The sequence below is a fragment of the Heloderma suspectum genome, chromosome 2 (assembly GCF_057233095.1).
Source record: "Heloderma suspectum isolate Gila_16-S chromosome 2, 16-S_ref, whole genome shotgun sequence".
Classification (NCBI taxonomy): Eukaryota; Metazoa; Chordata; class Lepidosauria; order Squamata; family Helodermatidae; genus Heloderma; species Heloderma suspectum.
The window spans coordinates 126,751,357-126,772,433 of NC_139459.1; the positions used below are offsets into that span (position 1 = coordinate 126,751,357).

The window sequence follows — 21,077 nt, forward strand, 5'->3', positions numbered from 1 at the left end:
GGTACAGTGGAATTGTGCAATCACACACTAGAAATATAACACCAGAAAAATACTGCACTTTCCTTGATCTAAAAAAGCCCACGATGATGGTTGCAAAGCACGAGAGAGCCCCTGGAGGAGGATGACTTGTAAAGGATCTACCATGAGCTATCATGAGCGCACAACAAAAGGCTTGTATAGAAAGGCTCTTAGTACCAGAACTTTTGCAAGGTAATTCAGCATAGGTGCTGGAGTGATGGGGCTGTAGAGGGATTGGGACCAAGGACAGTGGGTGGAGCCTTGAAGGAGAGGCTGATAGGCTGGATGGGGAACCCCATAGGCTAGGTCCAGCCCACAGGCCAGGGGTTCCCCACTCCTGCTCTAAGTAATGGTCGTGACTCACACAGTGAGTCATACCACTGCAGTGGGAAATTTGCCATCGCAGTGTTGGTCCCCATGGTGAGCACAAGCTGTAGACTAGCTGGGGATCTCTGACGTGTTAACATGAAAATACACAATTGATCATGAGGCAGTTCCCCCCGCCGGCCCACCGCACTCATGTGTACAGGTTGTAAATATGTGCTTTCCCCCCTATTGTGCACATTGTTATTAAAAAATAAATTATACAGCCCTATTTCCAAGTGCCCCTTCATGGATCCCTGCCTTGTTGTGGCGAAGGGGCTTGCGTAACTCAGTGAAGCCATAAGCTATGCCGTGCAGGGCCGCCCAAGACGGACAGGTCATGGCAGAGAGTTCTAACAAAATGTGGTCCACTGGAGAAGGAAATGGCAACCCACTCCAGTATTCTTGCAAAGAAAACCCCATGGATTCCATGGGGTCACGAAGAGTTGGACACGACTGAACGACTGAACAACAACAACAATTTCCAAGTGAGACAGGCACAATTATGCCCACCAAATAGGTTCAGCTGACATGCAATCTGATGCACTGTAGCTCAGCGTCACCTGACCTGGTGCCATCGTGATGTGTTGGATTACAGCTCCCACAATCCCCAGCTCCCTTCACCCTCCCTCAAGCCAACATGGGGGTGATGGGGATTGTAGTCCAACACGTCTGGACAGTTTCTACCCCAACAGCCTGGTGAATGTGCCTCCAGAAGCATGCAGGAGATGCAATACTGTTTTGAAAATAGGAAAGGGGCGGTGGAGAGGCACTTCGAGGTCTATATTTGGAAAGGCTGGCTTAGCACACGTTTATCACACCTAGCTTCCAGACTAAGGGCGCAATCCTATGCATGCTTAGACAGAGAAAAAGCCTACAACTCCCAGCATGCGGTGGAGAGGCACTTCGAGGTCTATATTTGGAAAGGCTGGCTTAGCACACGTTTATCACACCTAGCTTCCAGACTAAGGGCGCAATCCTATGCATGCTTAGACAGAGAAAAAGCCTACAACTCCCAGCATGCGCCTGGCTGGGGCATGCTGGGAGCTGTAGGCTTTTTCTCTGTCTAAGCATGCATAGGATTGCGCCCTTAGTGAATAAATCCTTGGATGAAGAAGAACAAGTGTCCCTGTTTTTTTCTTTTCACTTCCTATATGCTGAATGGTTGCAAGGGCTTCTTTTCAGATAAATCTAGAAAGGCTAGAAACCACTGGTCTATAGAAAATGGCTTTCTTTTTGTCAGTGTGTGCGTCGCTGTTAACAATCCTGTGAGCCACCGATCCTCTTGAGGGGGTTCCTTTATCTACTAACTGCAATGTACCCAAGTCACTCTTTACACAACTACATGATTTATTTTCCTCAACAAGGAAAGCTTTGATCCATATCTCTTCTTACTCAGGGGAAAGCACTAGAGGCTTCCTTCCTTCTAATGCTGCTCCTGAAAAGTCCCCCCAAAATTCATTTGGGATAGATCTTTTTTTATTTATTTTTTTTAAGCTCATTTTATGGACAGTTAACAAAATGCTTCCACCCCCACCCGCCTCTTAGGTTTCTCTGACTTTAAATTGGACTTGGACTAGATTCCTCTTCGAACTGAGGACAGCTTCGAATAGAGGACTCTCCTCTGCCAGCTCTCCAGAATAGAGGACTGCCCTCAGCAAAGTAGGCCACCCGAATGCAGAGTGTCTCGACTGATAGAGGCCAGGCCACCCAGGATCAGGTGCAACAGACAGATTTTGGGCTCCCTGTACAGTGATCTCCAAGTGCAACACTTTCTACTTTCCTCGACAGAGGGACGGACAGCCACTTAGTTGTACGGGAGAAGAATAGCACTTGCAGGTGGGAACTAGACAAGCTCCTTGGTCACGGTCATCTCGGTGTTTGTGGCAGGGAGCAGGTTCTTCCCACTAACTGTGTCCCACTTGCAGTTCATTTCTTCTGTCTTCATGAGAATTATTTGCAATGGCATCTGTTCTCTAACACAGCTCCATTCCTTGATCTGCAGAGCTCCATCCTGGCTTTTGTTTCTTGGTGGCACCAGGTTGGGACCTTGGAAACTGGTGTGTGATGTTCACCCATTTCAGTAGGGTTTGAGATTCCGTCTGTTCAGCATGAGACCATAGGTACCCTTTGAAAGACTGAATACTGGAATATGTACCTGACTAGTATGGAGCCAATATTTCAGCCTGGATTTCTTTTTGATTCGTGGGATCACCAGCCTGTATACAATGTGTTCTCCAATAGTCGTGAGAATGGAGAGACCAAATCCAATGCACAGCATCACAAACAGGCCAGAAAAGTGCTTGATGCCCATCTGCAGTGTCTGTTAGAAAAAACAAAGGACATCAACCAGTACGGTTAGAAAAACTGGAAAACGTAAACAGGCAGACTGATTTTTATCTTCACTATTGGTCTTTCTCCTGCTATTTTCGTCTATTAGCTCAGGAGTTTTATAAGATCAAGATCCACCTTCAACCTGCAAAAGGGGACCTCTTTTGATTAAAACAACAACAACAACAACAACTATATGCCAATTTTCACCTTCTTTTTCTCTGCACTTGTTTTTCTCTCCAGGTGACCTCCTGGAGTGGCACTGAATCCAACCCACATACCTGTAGCCAGAAGTAAACATTGAGAGAGTCCCTGTGCACAGACAAGAGCTTTGGACACGTGTAGCATAGGGTTCTTTGGTTCTAGACCCAGTGCTAAAATCTGGCTTCCTTGGGCCCTAAGGGGCCCCATCACATGGGCAGGGCCCACAGGTGCTCTAGGACTGGGCTTGCCACTGTTTGGGCTGACCTAGCAGTGGCTGCAAGCTGCCTGTCTTTTAAATTTTCCCATAATACCATGGAGCGATTGATTGATTGATTGATATCCTAACTTTCTACCCCTCCCCCCAAAAATGGCACTCAAGGCAACTTACAGAACAATGAAAATGGATTAGCGTAATCAAACAATACATTGAAATACAATAAAAACATAACAATTACAGGAAAAATATTTAAAACAGCACCCAACCCAACAGACCCACTTACAGGCTAAAGGCCTTCTTAAAGAAAGCGGTCTTCGTCTGCTGGCGGAAAGACAACAGAGAGGGAGCAAACCTAGCCTCCCTTAGGAGGGAGTTCCACAGCCTGGGAGCAGCCACCGAGAAGGCCCTCTCTTGGGTTGCCGTCAGATGCGCTTCTGAAGGCCGTGGTCTTGAAAAAAGGGCCTCTCCGGAAGATCTTAAGACTTGGGCAGGCTCGTAAGGGAAAAGGCGGTCTTTCAGCAATGCTACTCCGGAGCATTATGGATAATTACAATGGTGAGCAGCTTATAGCTGGTAACAGTGCCAATCAATGACATCAGCAAGCACTTTATTCGGAAGCCCCTCAAACCTGGAACCAGCCCTCTTTGGATCCCAGCTATTCCCCCCACCCCCGAAATCTGGGATCCAAACAAAGCTGAGCTCAGGGGACCATTTTACGAACACATGGCTTTGATTTTCCATCTTCAACAGACTGGTTCCGTGGGGACTTTTTAAGCCTACCACCTTAGCCATGAGAAAATGTATTTTCCTTTGCCTACCACTTATTCACCTTGACTGAGCATCTGGTCAATTCATAACTATCTCTGGAGATAACAAACACAATGCATTATATGTGTGAATAAGACCTGCTGGAAACAGATTTCCATCACAGCGTTCTGCACGAGTCCCCCTGAAATGAAATCTCAATGAGCCCAGCACAGGAGAAATTTCCAGTGGATTGTAGCTCATGTGAATTAGTGTGAGAAGGGTGCAACTGAATTCAGGCAGGGATGGGCAACTTGTGACCTTCCAAACGTTGTTGGACTGCAGCTCCCATCAGCCCTCACCATTGGCTTTGCTAGCTGGGGCTGATGGAAGTTGCAACCCAACAACATCTGGAAGACCACAAGTCGCCCACCCCTGAATTAAGGGCTCAAAACATTTTGGACCAGCTGTTGAGAACTCCATTTTCTTTTTGTGTCCTACCAGTTTGTAAATTCCATTGCGCAAGGGTGAAGCTGCAGGTAGCGGTAAACCACCTCCATATGTGTTATCTCAGGATGTCTCTAGCCACAAGGTCAGAACAGGATCCAGTTAAGTGGACTGAGTGATCTCAGTTGCGTTCCTGTGAGAACTCTCACTCCCCACTGGGGCCTGGGAAAACTGTTCCAGCCAGCCAGTGATTGGCTAACAGGGATTCCATTAGAGTTGGCAGGGGCTTGAGCATATAACCAGGGGGGCTACGGCTGCACATTGTCTTCATTTTGCCTTTGCTTTGGACTCCGAGTGTTTCTGTGAGGGCCCTGCCCTGTTTGAAGACTCATGCCTATGTAGTGTACATAGGGACAGGTTTAAGTAGCTTTGTTTTTCCTCCCTTTTCCACTATAGAAAGTACTGTTCCCAAATGTATTCCAGTTCTTATGTGTCTTTTATTCCCCTTCCCCAATAAACTTAATACCTTTTATAGCTGTTGTCTATGTGCTTCATTCTAAATTGCCTCAGAACTAAATCCAGAGTCTTCCTCTTGGTTAATACTACTGTTTAAGGTTTCAGGCCTAAGCCTTGAAAATAGAGGGTGCTAGTCTGGCCCCCTATATCATAAGCCTTAGGGGTCTCCTGTAAGGTCTGAGAGTGCTCTGGCTCAGATGGAGATGGACGTAAGGGGTTGTGGCAGCCTACCTTGCTGGATTGTTGTTCAGCCAAAGCAACCTTTTGTCCCTGCCTACACTGCTGAGAGCTAGGGCAACACCCTTCCTCCCTTCAGACCACCCCTACACCAAACAGGTAAATGAGTTCTTAAGTGAGGCATTTAATAACTATTAGCATTTTATTATTAGCATTTCCTGTCTGTAGATCTTTTAAGTTGCATTGAGCTAAGTCTCTTTCTTTCTTTGTATGGGAGATGCCAAAAGAAAGCATGAGCAAAACAGAAGATAAACATGTTGTAACAGCCTGTCATTACAGCCTACATTTCAGAGATAAACTTTAATCTCTGAAATAAACATTTAAATGAGAAGAGAGGAGGACGAGGAAATAATTACAGTAATTATTTTGGCAAATATGAAATGATTAACCACCACAACAGCACATATTGATACACTGGCAATTTTCTTAGTAGTTTATATCATACATCAGACATAACACACCCCATAACAGCACAGAGTGGAAAAACATAATAGATAAATTTCAATGACTCTCTAGTTGTGTCATTCCTGCTTCCAGCCATTACTAAGCAGTATAGGATGTTTCACAGATGACTTAGGAAAAATGCATATGGTCAGGAGTCCTACATTCCTATTGTCCCACAACCTGTACTGAAGTTTTAACAATGGTCATGTAAATTGTTTCTAACAGCAAGGGCACCAGAATTGCAGAGGAGAGGGCAGGGGGCTGATGAGATTTCCACTATGGCCGGGATGGGTAATCGGTTCAGACCTATGACAAGAGTGATCTGATTCTTCCCTGTAGGACAGCTACTTGAGCATTGCCAAGAAGAGGACATGACCCAACAGAGAGGGCAAAAGAGGACACCAATTTTCAGAAGCAAATTTATATGGATAGGTGCAAATTTAGAAAACAAAACAAAACTAAATAGAAATACAATATATAGAAATACACCAGAGGGAGAAAAGTGACTAGATGTCCTGTGTGCCTGCTCAGCCTGTATCCAGGTGCTAACTTGGATGGGCAACTTCAAGGCCCCTGCTGCTCTCCCCGCTTAGGGTTCTTTAACTTTAAACAGGCTTGGATCAGACAGCCCATTAAATAGAGGACTCTTCTCTTCCAGCTCTCCAAAATAGAGGACTTCCCTCTGTAAAGTAGGACACCTGGCCACCCTCTGTGTGGCTGCGCATAAAAAGGAACCAGCAGAGCCAAATTCTGTTCTCCCTTGGCCGGACTGGCTGACCAATGAGTTCCATGGACACCATGGATGAGAGTTATCTGTATTGATGTCACCACAGTTGTTAAAACTCTGCACTAACCAAACATCACACAATGTTTTGCCAAGGGCATCGTGTGGAGTGGGGGCGGGGAGATGGTTGTGAGAATTGGTTCTTCATATAGCAAGGTAAAGAATGCCCACTCCAGTACTTCGGGTCAGTCGATACATGCAGATAAATGCAGCACATGTTTGTTCCATTTCATATTGCAGGTGAGAGAAGGGTGTGCTAAAATGTTTGCAAGTGTTTGAAAAATGCATCCCAAAAATGCATTTGGATCAGAACTGTGGACAAAGGGTTAAAACTCCCCTTGTCCCAGGCCAACAATCCCAGTCCAGATACACATAGAGTGTGCCCTACCTATTTGTTAAAATCCCCCCCCCCTCCAAACCATCAGCCACAGAGGGCCAAATGAATTTGGCCCTAGGGCTCAAAGGACCAGTTCTTTTGGTTGCACAGATAAACTTCGCTGAACTGAAACAACTGAATTCATCCAGCTCCATGGTATGCCAATTTCAGTAATGGTTTTTCCCCCCTTTCTTTTTGCTCTCTACAGGTTGCATTTCTTTAATCTAATCTCTTTTACTGGCCCTGAAGTATGCTTTATAATGAATGCACCATCGGAGAAAGGTTTCCAATTCAAGATCATTCCCTTCATATTAAGAATAAAATATGGAAGCTTGGCTTGATTAATTAAGTAATGAGCTTAACGATTCCATTTACTTAATAGAGGGGAAAAGGACCTTCTTTAATTTGAACAAGCTGATGCCAAATCAAAGCAGGAATGGACGAAGTCCGAGAAGGTTAGATATCTGTGCTTTTTTTCTTACAAGGACTCCACCGTGTAAGTATTTCCTTGGACATGCACCCCGTTGCAAAATATTTACATTTCAGAGTGTCTCTTCTCTTTTCCCATTACATCCAAATGAATGAAAATGGCATTTCCCCTTATTCTGACAGTAGTTTAGCTTCTAAAAAGAGAAAGGTGAAAACTGATAGTTGTGGGAAGGTGGCAGGTTTCAAAGTATATGATTGGGGGCGGGGGGTTGTGAAGTTCTTATGTTTAGCAATTTTGGTCACTCTCCTTGGGATGCACTTGGAAGATTTCCCTTCCTCGGTGCAACATCTACACTAAAGACGTACAGCAGTATCCTATATATGTCTACTTGGAAGTAAGTCCCATTACTTCCAGGTAAGTGGGCACAGGATTGCAGCCTTAAGCTAGCTGAACATCTCACGCCCCTTTTCCAGGAAACCCCCAAATAATTGCTCTGTAATGGGTGAAGGGGCTGTGGAACTTTAACAGAGAAACTCAGCACCACACCAGAAAGAATACAGTTCCCATTATTCCATGGGAGACGCCCGACAAGTGAAAAATGATCTAAGCTTTTAGTATAAATATGTCCTTTCAGAGATGCTGTGGGGGTGGCTAGGAGGGAATAAATTTGTGCCTCCTGGGCTCTTTTCAGGACAGCTGCATTCTAGCAGATGGAAAGCGCTAACTGTGATGGAGGATAGGAATGCCAGGCAACCAGTATCGAGAAGCCTGAGACTCAGGATAAAGGCCCTGGAGATGTAAGCGGTGGGGACACAAGGAGGGTCAGCGTCAATCAAGGAGGGTCGCAGAGGGAACAGACAAGAGCCCCCTGGAGTTACTCCTCTGCTTCACGGTTGCAACCTGCTTGGTCACTTGCCTCTCACTTTGGCCCAGACAACAGTGATGGTGAGAAGGAGGAGCAGGAGATGCCATGGACTCCTCGCTTAGCGGCTCTCTGCTTGTCACGCGAGCAAAGGGTAGCAATCATGAGAAAGAGGGTGACAGCTGGTGATAACGGTGTGAGAAAGTAGACTTGACGAGGGAGGGGGCACAGTAAAGGTGTCTTGCCCAAGGGCCCTCAAAAACCTGGGGATAGCACTAGGCCCAAGAAAGGCCCCCCCCCATTTGTTTCCAGCTACTGACCCCCCCCCACCTCAAAAGACAATAAGCACTGCCACTGCTGCCTCTTGTCTATTTATATATCTCAGAATGAGGGGAGGGGAAGTACCATATATCAGTGCTAAATGTAGTTGTTTCCCAGGGCATGGTCTGAAGGCACGTGAGGCAGCCACCTGGCTGAAGCTAAGCAGGTCTGGGTCTGGTCAGCGCTTGGAGGGGAGACCACCTGGGAACCACATGGAGCCACCTTGAGTTCCATGACGGAAGAAAGGTGGGATATAAATGTAATGAATAATAATAAAAAAGTTGTTATGCATACAGTACGACTCTCCTCCAGGCATGAAGCATAAAATGCTGCTTGATTGGGGTTTGGAAGGGGATAGGGGACGCTTACAGGGAAAGCTTCTCCTATTTTTTCCCCCAAGCAATCCCCAAGTAAAGAACGTCAGGTAGAGGCTTTTTTAAAAAGCATCTTTAAAATAAAATAAAATAATGGATTTTGAGGGAAGTTCGTCCACCACTAACTGAAGCTGATTTCGCTGCCATGCCTTCTCTCCATGGGGACTTCAGTTTTTGTTTTGTGGTGGGGAGGGATGTCTTGCAGAATTCTTGGCACATGTCCCAAACTATAATTTCCAAGATTCTGTGGTGGTGGGAGCTATACCAGCGAGAGTGGTTTAAAACCGATCTACCAGGACTTTGTTGTACAGATCCGCCTGAAGATCCTACAAACCATTATGCTTCTCAGTGCCATATTTCGATCTCTTTCCTGTGTTACTGGAGATGTCTGAACCTTCCTAATGCAGCTTGGCCTCTGCTCCTTCAAGACAACTATTATTTCCTAAAAGAGCTTAAAACAATGAAGCCACTGACACCCAAGTAGATGAGTCTGGCAAACAATTCGCCTGGAGGAAAACAGAACATTTTCTAAAGCAAGTTTGTATTTCAACCCCCCACCCCCCAATGACCGTGAAAGAAGCATCCTGAAACAAATGCGAGGGGTATTTCATCTGGGAAAAAAGTGCAAATGTACTGTGTGTCTAAAAATGGATTACGAGGCTACCGAGGTAGTGACAAAAACAAGAAGATGGATATTTCATCGTTGAAAAGGGTCATCACAATCAATATTTCGCTTACAGATATGGGCACGGCAGTGCCATTACTCTTTGCCGACATGCCCTTGCGTGCCAGCCAAAAAATTTCATCAAAAAATATACCGGGCGGAAAATGATATGAAACCTTGCTCTGTTGATTACAAGGATCCAGGTCCCATTGCAGAATGTACACAATGAAGAATATCCTCTTTATCATCCTTTAAGCCCAGAGAGATTGCAGTGAAGCCAGCAGAAATTCACAGCTTCAGCCGAGGGAACTGTTATGAGGCTTTGGGCGCTTTCATAGGACGTGCTTGAGCCTCTCTTGCCCATTAAGTGAATCTCTGATGGGTGTTAATGCAGCAGAGAAGGGAGTGTGGTGTGGAAGAGCAGCATTTGTAATGCCAGTGAGCATTCTGGCCAGTGTTGGCTTAAAAATATATATATTCGGGGGGGGGGGGATATTTTGAAATAGTTTGAATCATCACATTGCTTGCCAAATAAGCAGGACCCACTTTTAAGCCTCTTGCATCAAAACACCCTTAATTATTTTCTTTGATAATGATTCGCTACCCTTTATACACAGCTTGAAGGGTATTAGTGTGGTAGCTTCCACGGAAGACACCTCTGTGCAAGAGAAATAACCTAGTCTTAAATATTTCCTTAAAAATAACTATGGCCAGGACAAGATGGTATGTTTACCATGTGATTGTCCCTCCTGGGATATATTTTTTTTATGCACAGCATAACTTTATTTGCTTGTTTATTTACTTAATGATATTAGGTAAAAAAAAAGGTAAAGGTGTCCCCAACCAGTCGTGTCCGACTCTAGGGTGTGGTGCTCATCCCCGTTTCTAAGCCGAAGAGCCAGCGCTGTCCGAAGATGCTTCCGTGGTCATGTGGCCGGAACGCTGAACACCGAGGTGCATGGAATGCTGTTACCTTTCCCGCCAAGGCGGTACCTATTTATCTACTTGCAATTTCTTGCTTTCGAACTGCTAGGTTGGCAGGAGCTGGGACTGAAGACGGGAGCTCACTCCATCACGTGGCACTCGGGTCTGGAACTGCTGTCCTGCCGACCTTCCGGTCTGCAGTTCAGCATCTTAACCACTAAGCCATCACGGCCCCTACTTAATGATATTACTTAATGATATTACTTAATGATATTTACTTAATGATATTACTACTATTTACTTAATGATATTTACGAACTGCTTACATTAAAAAGAATTTTTAAGCAATGTACAAAACAATACAGTATAAGATCATAATTAAATACTGTACATTATTACTGTATACAGAAGACAAGATTACCTTCCTGGAATGCTTGTTGGAGAAAGTATGTTTTCAGTAGGCAATGAAAACCCAGAAAGGTTAGTGCCTGTCTAATTTGTAGTGGTAGGGGGTTCCAGAGAGTGGAGGCCCTATTCCATGCCATCATGGACCTGACCTCTGAAATCTTGGGACACCACTAGGAGGGTTACTTTGTTGTCATTTCAGTATCAGGCATGCATATATATATACATATATAAAAACATTCCAGGCATATTAACAGCACAATCCTACGCACGTTTAGACAGAGAAGAGGCCTACAACTCCCAGCATTCCCCAGCCAACATGGCTGGCTGGGGAATGCTGGGAGTTGTAGGCCTTTTCTCTGTCTAAACGTGCATAGGATTGTGCCCTAAATCTGTTTAATCTCCAATGGTGATTTTTATGCTGCTTTGCATTGTGGTTTTGGTTTTTCTAAATTGTGTGTGTGTGTGTGTTTCAAATGGCATCTTATTATTATGTTATTGTTTCAAGTTACTACATTAAGCTGCCCTGGGAGAGCCTTTTTTGAAGGGTGGTTTCTCAGAAGAAACAAATAAAAGAACAAAATGCATGAGCAATCTCTGGACAACTACAGCCTTGTGCCATTAGTAATTTCTTTGGCATACACAGTCCCTGTGCAAATAGTTAGGATTGCTTAATCATTTACTAAAACAAATTGCTTTGGCCATGTCTCAACCGAATGTAAACAATTCAAAGCCCCACTAATCTACATTGATAAATTAAACACCTGCGCTAACTAATCTCCTCCATTTGGCTTGAACGAGTCTTCAAAATGCTTCACTTTGGTCCTATCATAATCTGTATCTGATTTCTTGTCAATGAATTAATTCCAGGTTCTAGCTGATCAATCAGATTTATGAAAGTTAATCAGTTAGGTAGTGTGCGTGTTTTACTACTTAACATGAATTCTATCCTGTGGGCTGCAATGTTTCAGTAAACCCCTGAACAAGGCTTCAAATTCTAGGGGATAAAAGTGTGTTTTTTCAGCATCCCTCATGACCAATCTGTGCAATGCCCAAAGGTTCCACTAGATGCCTCTCTTCCAGTACAGATTAACTACGGTTCTCGTAGGGATGTACGAAAGTCACTTACCTTTTCGACAGGGTGATTCATGGTGGGGGGGAGGCGCACCGCACCTCCCCCCGAAATCCTAATCTGGCCGGCTCCGCTCCGTGGACATTCCGCAGAGCCGCCGGCCAGTGCCGCCCGCAACCGGACATCCGGCCGCTGGGCAGCCTTCCGGAAAAAAAAAGCAGCATATGCAAATGGCGGTGGCTACGGCGACCGCCATTTGCGTTCCCTTTTTTTTGCTGTTTTAGATTACGTAAATATTTACGTAAGCTATTACAGCGAAAAAAAGGGGAACGCAAATAGCGCCCACTACGTTATTTGTGTTCCCCTTTTTTTCGCCATAATAGCTTACGTAAATATTTACGTAGGCTAAAACAGCGAAAAAAAGGGAACGCAAATGGCAGCCGCTGTAGCCGCTGCCATTCGCGTATGCTTTTTTTTTTTTAGCTTGCTGTGATAGGCTACATAAGTATTTACGTAGCCTATCATGGCAAAGGCAGCTACACAAATGGCGTGGTGGCCGCCATTTGCGTGGCTGCCTTTGCCATGATAGGCTACGTAAATACTTACGTAGCCTATCATAGCAGCCTGGCTGGACGCAAATGGCGGCCGCTACAGCGGCCACCATTTGAGTCTGCAGCAGCTGGCCGAGAGACCAGCTGCTGCCGCCGGAGCCACCGCTGGAGCCTCCGCCGCCGGAACATCCGCCCCAGGTAAGCTTCATCCTGGGGGGGGTTCCGTGGGCGGGTGGGGGGTGGTAGGCCGTTCCGCCATGGGTTTCGGGTAGGGATGGGGGAGAATTTCTCCCCGAAACTTCGGGGGGCCGACTGCCAACACATTCGGCCCCCTGAAATCGGCGGTGAAATTCTCCGCCACCCCCCCCACCACCCCCGGGATGGGACTTACCTTTCATGAATGTCCCTCCTGGCAGCGGGTCCCGGCGGCGGTTCATCGGGTCTTTGTCAGGGGCGGGGGCGACAGCCGGTCTTTTGACCGGCTGCCGCCGCCGCCATTACAAGGAAAGTTAAAAAACAAACAAACCACCCCCGTGATAGGCTACGTAACGATTAACGTGGCCTATCACGGCTGACTTTGCAAATCTAGCCGTGATAGGCCACGTTAATCGTTACGTAGCCTATCACGGGGGTGGTTTTTGTTTTTGTTTTTTTCGTGGCCGGGTAGACGGGGCGCTTCTACCCAGCCTGACTTTCGCCGGCGAGGGATGGGGTGCCTCCCGCCCGGCCTAAATTTCAGCCGGGTGAGGCGGGAAGCCTCCCCCCCCTCGCATGAACTTCGGGGGGAGAAGCGAAGCACCTCCCCCCCACCGCGAAAAAAGCTGCGGGACAAGGTAAGTCCCTTTCGTACATCCCTAGTTTCAGGGGGCCGAATGCCAGTGCATTCGGCCTCACTGAAATCCGTGGCGGAATGTTCCGCCATCCCTATGTTCTCAAACCTCATCACAAATTTGCTCTATTGTGGTTTAGCATTTAACTCAGTTCAGTAGTAGCCTTCTAAGCAAACCCCATTAGACATTTTCATTGCAGAGTTGCCAGGAAGTGCTTTAAAAAACCCAGCACCTTGCCAGCCTCTTTTTTTTGAACTACAAAGCCCTTCACTGCAGGAAAAAAGAAGAAGCAATGTCCATTATGCATTTCGTAAGCCAGCTTTTCCCTGGCAAATCTAGCGTTTCCCTGTAACTATACTTCCGGGTAACCAACATTGCCAATGGTCCTCTTTTAGGAGAGTTTTGTCCCAGAGAATGATGTTCCAAAATGTAAAGTACCAAGACAGCATGGATTATACAGTTTTCTGGGCACAGACATGCTGCATTAAAACAAAAACAAAATCTGGCCTTTCCCCAAGAACATTTTGTTTTAGACCAACACTGTTGCTGGATAACCAGGAACACATCTGGCTTTCAATAAGCATTTTGAAACCTGTAACAGGTACTCGTTGGTTGTTCTGTTTAAAGCAGGAGTTCAAAAATCACCCCTTGAAGCTGCTATTTGCATTGGGAGGAAAGCAGGGCTGGTGCCAGCGGTAGACATTGTTGGGCAGCTTCCAAGGCCCACTCCCCTGCTGGGGGCCCAGTGTCAATGCATGGAATGTCCTGGCCCTGCTCCTCCTCCTGCTCGATTCTAGAACATTCATGTCCGTGGATACAAAATGCCATCGTAGAATGAATGATTACAGAGTGAAGCCAGTGGAGAAGAGCCTTTCGAAATTTGTAATGGGAGGTGGAGGAACTCGGTGAGTCAGTCATTCTTGATGTGGGAACAGGGAGTTTCATGTCCAAAGGAGTGTCCCCTATTTTCATATAGGAAGTGTTGGAGGATGTATTACTGCACATCTGCACCAGGCCAGGAATTCGGGGGAACAATGGGCTGCCTTCATTTGCACCCATATCGATGTGTGGCCTGCTTCCCCAAGGCAGTGGTTGCCATCGCTTGGCAATGATGAGATCCATACCCCAGCAAGGGACCCACTGCTGACCCCCAGAGCTCCCTAGCCCTGCTTCTCTCTTTCCTGTTGCTGCCTGTTGACCTGCTCTGCCCAACTGTGCAACCAAAGACAAGAAGCAGTAGGCTCCACTTCCTCTTCTCCTGTCCTTCTGGGCAGTGGTGTGGATTTGGCCTAGGAGAGGACACACAAATGGGCAGAGGTGACAGTGGCTCGGTGGTAGGCCCCATGGAGGCCATTTTGCCGAAGGACCCCTATCAGGGTTCCTTTTACGACCTGGACCCCCTGAGCAACTGTTTAAGGATCTCTTGTATCCTTAAGAGTCTCACCTCCCTTCTTTTAAACTCTCCCTTCCCAATAACATGGGGGTTTAGGCTATAGACATGGGGTGATTGGCACTCTAGACACCTGGGGTTTAACACAACAGTTTACTGGTAAATTAAAACAAGCAAATCACAACTAAAGGTATTTTCTCAATACAGCTGAGTGATAAAAAGGTATTAAGAGAAAATAAAAGCTGTGAAATCGCAAGTCCCTCTACCCTAGCTGCATTTAGACTTCTCCAGGGTGCTTCTTCTTGCTCTCTTTTCATGCTGTGGTCTTCCTCTCTCCTACCCCCAAACCAGAAGTACTGTTTCAAATCTGGAGAAATGAAACCTAACTCAGGAAAATGAAACTTAACCGGGGAAATAAAAGTACTCTTCTCAGGGTTACCCTCTCCCAACAAAAACCTGCAGGCCTCTAGGCCTGACCTTTTTACCTTGCCTCTGAAGGCCTCAAACCTTCACAGCCCCCCCCCCCAAATCTGGAGCTGACACTACCCTGTGTTGTGATTACATGCTACTGGGGAGTGTGTATGAATGAAGCAACCGAATGGGTGGAGCCAGTCACATAGCAGGGTTCCAACTGGATGGATGAGACCCAAGTATTTGGCCGCCTAATGTGATTGTTTCATTCACACACATACCCCCAACAGCCTGGGCGGGATCACACCACAAAAGAAGCAGCACCCAGGCCATGGTGGCTTAGGGTGGCCACTTAAGCATCGCCACAAAAGAGGAAATGCATCACCCCCAAAAGAGGACCCCAATTTGCATAACATTTGCATGTGCAAATGTATATGTGTAGGTGCAATAAGAACGATAGAAACAATAACTCCAATTTAAATAGAAATACCATATATCTCACCGTAGGGAGAAAAGTGACTACGTGACCTGTGTGCCTGCTCAGCCTCACTGTGGATGGGCAACTTCAAGGCCCCTGCTGCTCTCCCTTCTTAGGGTTCTTTGAAAATAAACCAGAGTTGGACCAGACACCTCTTCATATACATGACTCTCCTCTGCCAGCTCTCCAAAATAGAGGACTGTCTTCTGTAGAGTAGGAACCTGGCCACCCTTTGTGTGGCTGCACATAAAAAGCAACCAGCAGAGCCAAATTCTCTTCACCGCTTAGCTGGACTAGCTTAGCAAGCAGCTCCATTTACACCATGAATGACAGTTTTCTGTATTCATCCTACCACAGTTGCTAAAACTGTCCGTGGGTCAACGAACCAAACATCATATGACATTTTACCCAAGTGCTGCACTCAGGCCCACGCTAATATTTCTGTCTCTATGCTTTCTTTGTTCTTCAGACACCCAAACCCAAATATAAAGAACACGGACCCACCGCAGCTGCAGCTGCCTCTATCTACCCCGTATAACTGCCTCCAACACTTTCAGCAGCTCACTGCTTCAAGAACATCTCGAGAAAACACACTGCGTGACCACACTGCTGCTGCCTTTCTGTTCTAACCCAGCCTTCCCCAGCCTGGCGCCCAAGGTTGGGGATAATGGATGAGACCCAAGAGGATGGATCACAATTCCCATCATCCCCAGTCATGCTGACTGAGGGTGATGAAAGTTATAATTTGACACAGCAGGAAGACACCAGGTTGGGGAAGACTGTTTGATCTCACCACTTCTCTTGAAATTACTCTGCCTGCAACAGCTCTCTATATTAAAAGCCAATAATCTTTTCTTCCCCTGCCTTGCCATATGCCATGTTCTTCTACAGGGGTTAAGTAAGCATATGAACGCAGACGATAATGATGTCACTGTCAGAGGCGTAGCCATGGAAAGTCTCTTACCTCTGTCACAGCAAAGCTTCGTTTTCCGCATGGCACGACCTTGTACCACTTGTCATGTAAGACGTCCATGAAGCCATGGGACTTGTATTGGCTGATCAGTTCCGAAATATTTGAGGTTAGTGGACAGTTTGGAGGAAGGCCAATCCCATACCCTAGGGAAAGACAGAAAAGCTGGTGTAATTCCTGTGAGGTCATCCTTCTGCAATAATGTCTAAATAACAATACCCAAACCTAAGCTTTGATAGATGGTTGCCCATTATCATCATAAATGGAAAAAGATGCTACAACCTCTCTGGATCCCTGGTCCTATGCAACACAGATGGTTAGAAAATGATTCCCTACATTTATCCTACAGCTGGGTTCACTCCTTTTCTGGGAGGAAGAGAGATCAAAGTGATCTATCCTTGTCCCCTTCTCCTCCTTCTGATGCTGCTATTGGCAGGTGAGCAGTTTGGACCTTGAAAAAGAGCAGAAGAACCATTGCACGTAAGTAAGTGCCCCCAGTGGAGCTGCTTACTTATGAGGAGATCTGCTGGCTGGGAGGACTCTAGTCTGCCATTTGAAATATCTACAGCCCAGGGGTATTTCGAGACAGGGGGCACCTTGGGTTACTACTGGTGCTACCATATGTAGAAGCCAACCAGAGTAATCTCTGAAGCTTACTTCAATACTGGCAATGAGGCAGCATCCTCCGCCACACCTGAGGACAACAAGCGAGGTCATTTAGGAGGTGCAGGGCAGGCTGTGTAGCATCCATAGTACTGCCCTCCAACACCTCACTGCTGCACCCCCAGCAGAGAATCATAGAATAGTAGGGTTGGAAGGGGCCTACAAGATCATTGAGTCCAACCCCTTGCTCAATGCAGGAATCCAGGTCAAAGCATCCCTGACAGATGGCTGTTCAGCTTTACCTTGAATGCCTCCAGTGTGGGAGAGCCCAACACCTCCCCAGGTCATTGGTTCCACTGCTGTATTGCTGTAACAGTCAGGAAGTTTTTCCTGATGTTCAGCCAGAATCTGGCTTCCTGTAACTTGAGCCTATTATTCTGTGTCCTGCACTCTGGGAGGATCAAGAAGAGAACCTGGCCTTCCTCTCTGTGACAACTGTTCAAGTACCTGAAGAGTGCTATCATCAGCTCCTCTCATTCTTCTCTTCTCAAGGCTAAACATGCCCAGTTCTTTCAGTCTCTCTTCATAGGGCTCTGTTTCCAGTCCCCTGATCATCTTCGTTGCCCTCCTCTGAATCCTCTCCAGTTTGTCTGCATCCTTCTTAAATTGTGGTGCCCAGAACTGGACATAGTACTCCAGATGAGGCCTAACCAGTTCTGAGTAGAAGGTAACTAGTACTTCCTGGGATTTGGAAGCTATACTTCTCTTAATGCAGCCCCAAATAGCATTTACCTTTTTTGCAGCCACATCACATTGTTGGCTCATATTCAGCTTGTGATCTACAAGAATTCCAAGATCCTTCTCGCTTGTAGTGTTGTTGAGCTAAGTATCCCCCATCTTGTAACTGTGCATTTGGTTTCTTTTTCCTAGGTGAAGAACTTGGCATTTATCCCTATTAAATTCCAGTATGTTGTTTTCTACAGGCTCTACACCCTGAGATGGCTGCCTCACTTTGCCTAACAGTAGGGCCAGCCCTGGTGTGTGGGTGTGTGTGTAGATAGCAAGAAAGAAAGACTGGGCAGGTTTGCAAAGTCACAAGGCTGTAGGGGGAAATAAACCATCGTGGCTTGTTTTTCCTCAGCGTGCATGCTGGTCCTGAGCTGCCTAATTAGCATAATTATCCTTGCTGGGCGCAGGTTGTCATGACATCCGAACCTGGCAAGGGAGGGTGGCTGGGGTGGTTTAAAAACCACCATGGGTTTCAAGGTGGTTTGTAAACCCCCCCAGCCACCCATCCTCACCGGGTTTGGATGTCACGGCAACCCGTGCCTGATGAGGGAAATTTTGCTAATTAGATGGCTTGTGACCGATGTGCAACGTGTGTGGGGAGGGAAAATAAACCACCATGGCTTTTTTCCACTCCCTCCATGATCATGCAAATTAATTCAGAGAGAAAAATGTGCATGTCTTTTGCATGGCACATTTACTGTACTGTCGCAACACCTCTAACTGCCCTGGGACCTGCTCGGCACAAAACAAGGAGACATCAGGTTCACTCCAGTTTTTGTTTTTGTTTTAAATAAGCTATCGTGTCTATTAAGTGGGTGAATTCACAAACAACTCTGCAATTTGCCAGCAGGGAGATGGCTAATTGCTTGTATAATCACCCTTTTAACACATGCAAATTCATGACTACTTGTGGTAGAAGCATATAGCCTACTAAGCCATGTGCACAAAGCTAAAAAGCAGCAGGAGGTCTGCAGCCCCAGTGCCATATACACAACTAGGAAATTAGGCAATTTGTGTAGTGTATATGTGCATATACACAAGAAACTATATTTAGCCAGTTGAGATGACCTGCTCTAAGGCCTTGCCCATTTTAATCAGCTAAGTGCATATATGGGGAGGACATAGTGATGCTATAGGAAGGGAAAGTCCAACTCTATTAGAGAGACAGGGACAGGAAATTGGATGCAAGTTCATGGAAAGATAGAGCATGTCGAAGACTTCTTGTGGACTTGGATTTAGCCACTAGAGAAGTAATTCTAGGTGAGGGAAACAATCCAAGGATGCTCTGAAGAGCTGCAACTTGAGAATCAATCTATCTATCTATATATGCCAGTTCCTGGATTCCATCTCTTGGTCACACTTAAGTGACCAAGGAACTAAATCCAAGTATGGCGATGACAACAGGAGCAGGTTTGATTCAACAGTTGCTATTAAATCCTACAGGTCATCCTATATACTCATTTCAATGTGTGGCTCCTTACGTAGCCAAAATGGCACCATCTGAGCATAAGAAGCGGGTTATCAGCAGGCTTGGGAAAACCCCATAGCTTTCAGAAATACACAATAATCTTTAGAGAGCCATTTTTAATGCTTCCCCCATGGTGATGGTGAGAAAATCCCTGGAAATAATAATAATAAAAAGGATGAACACGTGCATCAGAGGGTTCTAGCCTAGTCCTCTCTCTCTCGTGATAGCTTTCTACTTGCAGAGGATTTTCCACATAGGGGAGCATTAAAATGCAATCTACTAGATGTAGCCTAAAGTGGTACAGTCCATTATGCCACCTCAGAACTTTTAATAATCCATTTCTACCATATTCTGTTGCATGAGCAGACCACTCATAGTCTACTCATAGTCTGCTAAGGGGAAGGATAAGTTTATCTAGGACAGGGCTGGGCAGAAAGTGAATCTCCAGATGTTTTGGATGTCAGCTTCCAGCATTCCTGAGCACTGGCCATGCTGGAAGCAGCTTCTGGGAGTTGAAGTCCAAAACATCTGGAGATCTTTCTGCCCACTCTGATCTAGGGACAGGAAAGGACAGTGACCAATCACAGTGATGAGAGGTGGAGCGAGGAAAGACTCAGCAAACCTACTGGGGCTGTCTAGGAGGCCTTTGGATTCTCACAAAGATATAGCCGTAGCAGCTCAGAGAGTAGCAGCTCCTGAAAGGACACCCTGGATATCAAGCCTGTAGTTACCATGTTTCTGAGAGGAACACACATTACAGAAGTGGGGAACCTCTGGCCTGTCAGATGTTGTTGGACTCCAACTCTAACCCCACGCAGTATGGCCAATGGTCAGGGATGATGGGAATTGTAGTCCAATGACATCTGGGGGGCCTCAGGTTCCCCACCCCTGGTGTATCCTATTTGAAATTGCCCCCTGCCCAAACTCTCAGGTTTGGCAGTACAGATTTTGAGAGCCTCCTTAAAATACCGCACAGGAGACCTCACTAGCAAAGCTATTGACATTTAAACATGCATGCTAGCTATGTTAGCAAAGATGTAGACCAGGGATGTTGAACCTCTTTCAGCCCAAGGGCTGAATTCCGTTTTGGAACAGCTCTCGGGGGCTGCACTCCAGTGGTGTGTGGAGCCAAAGGCAAAATGGGCAGGGCTAAAATATCAACAAAAATATCAACAAAATAAATGGGCAGGGCCAAAATATCAACAATTCCAGCAGGTTTTAGCTTAAACTCTTCCTACTAGTAACAAAGCCTTAGGAGAGGCATTTCAACCACTGAGAATGCACAAAAGCTGGAAAACCATCAAATGATCAGTGGGGGGGGGGAGGAGACCAGGGGAATGGGGTGTGGCCCCCTGGGGAGGGCTGGATTTGGCCCCAGACCTGAGGTTCTGTACCTCTGACATGGACCCTGCAATATGAGGTTCCAAGGGATATGGTAATTTGAGACAGCATCCACAGGAATGGCGATTTTTACATGGCTTTTCTAACTGGTTAGGATGGATCGCAACACCTCTGAAGTCTTTAAGATGGGAGCACCGAAATCGAAATGACAGGTGGAGCCCTCCAACTTCTCTCGGCTTCATCCAACATGTCGAGCATCCATTCCATGTTTGAGGATGTTCCAGGTCTGATACAGAGTTCATTGGGTGTGGAGGGTGGATAAATTGCTGAGGAAAGTGGGGGAAGGCAGGAGGAAAGCAGAGCATCAGTCATTCCCGGCTCTGATTGTCCTTCCTGGAGGCATGAAACCCATAGCCTTATGGCTGCTAATGTGTCCTGGGGTCATAAGAAAGTGCTGCTGGCAGGCTGGGCTTCCAAGCCATGCTTTCAATTACCCTGATGTCAGCCTCAATT

General features: G+C 46.3%; 1 protein-coding gene across 1 annotated transcript in view; it reads right to left on the bottom strand.

Moving 5' to 3' along the window:
- The window catches only part of GRIN3A (glutamate ionotropic receptor NMDA type subunit 3A), a 145,706-nt gene that overhangs the window by 12,384 nt on the left and 112,245 nt on the right, over positions 1–21,077 (bottom strand). The window contains exons 6-7 of the mRNA XM_084832163.1: positions 16,358–16,509; positions 2,540–2,704 (exon numbers count right to left, since the gene is read on the bottom strand). Of these exons, the coding sequence (XP_084688289.1) occupies positions 2,540–2,704; positions 16,358–16,509 (317 nt within the window). The remainder of the gene's footprint in view (positions 1–2,539; positions 2,705–16,357; positions 16,510–21,077) is intronic.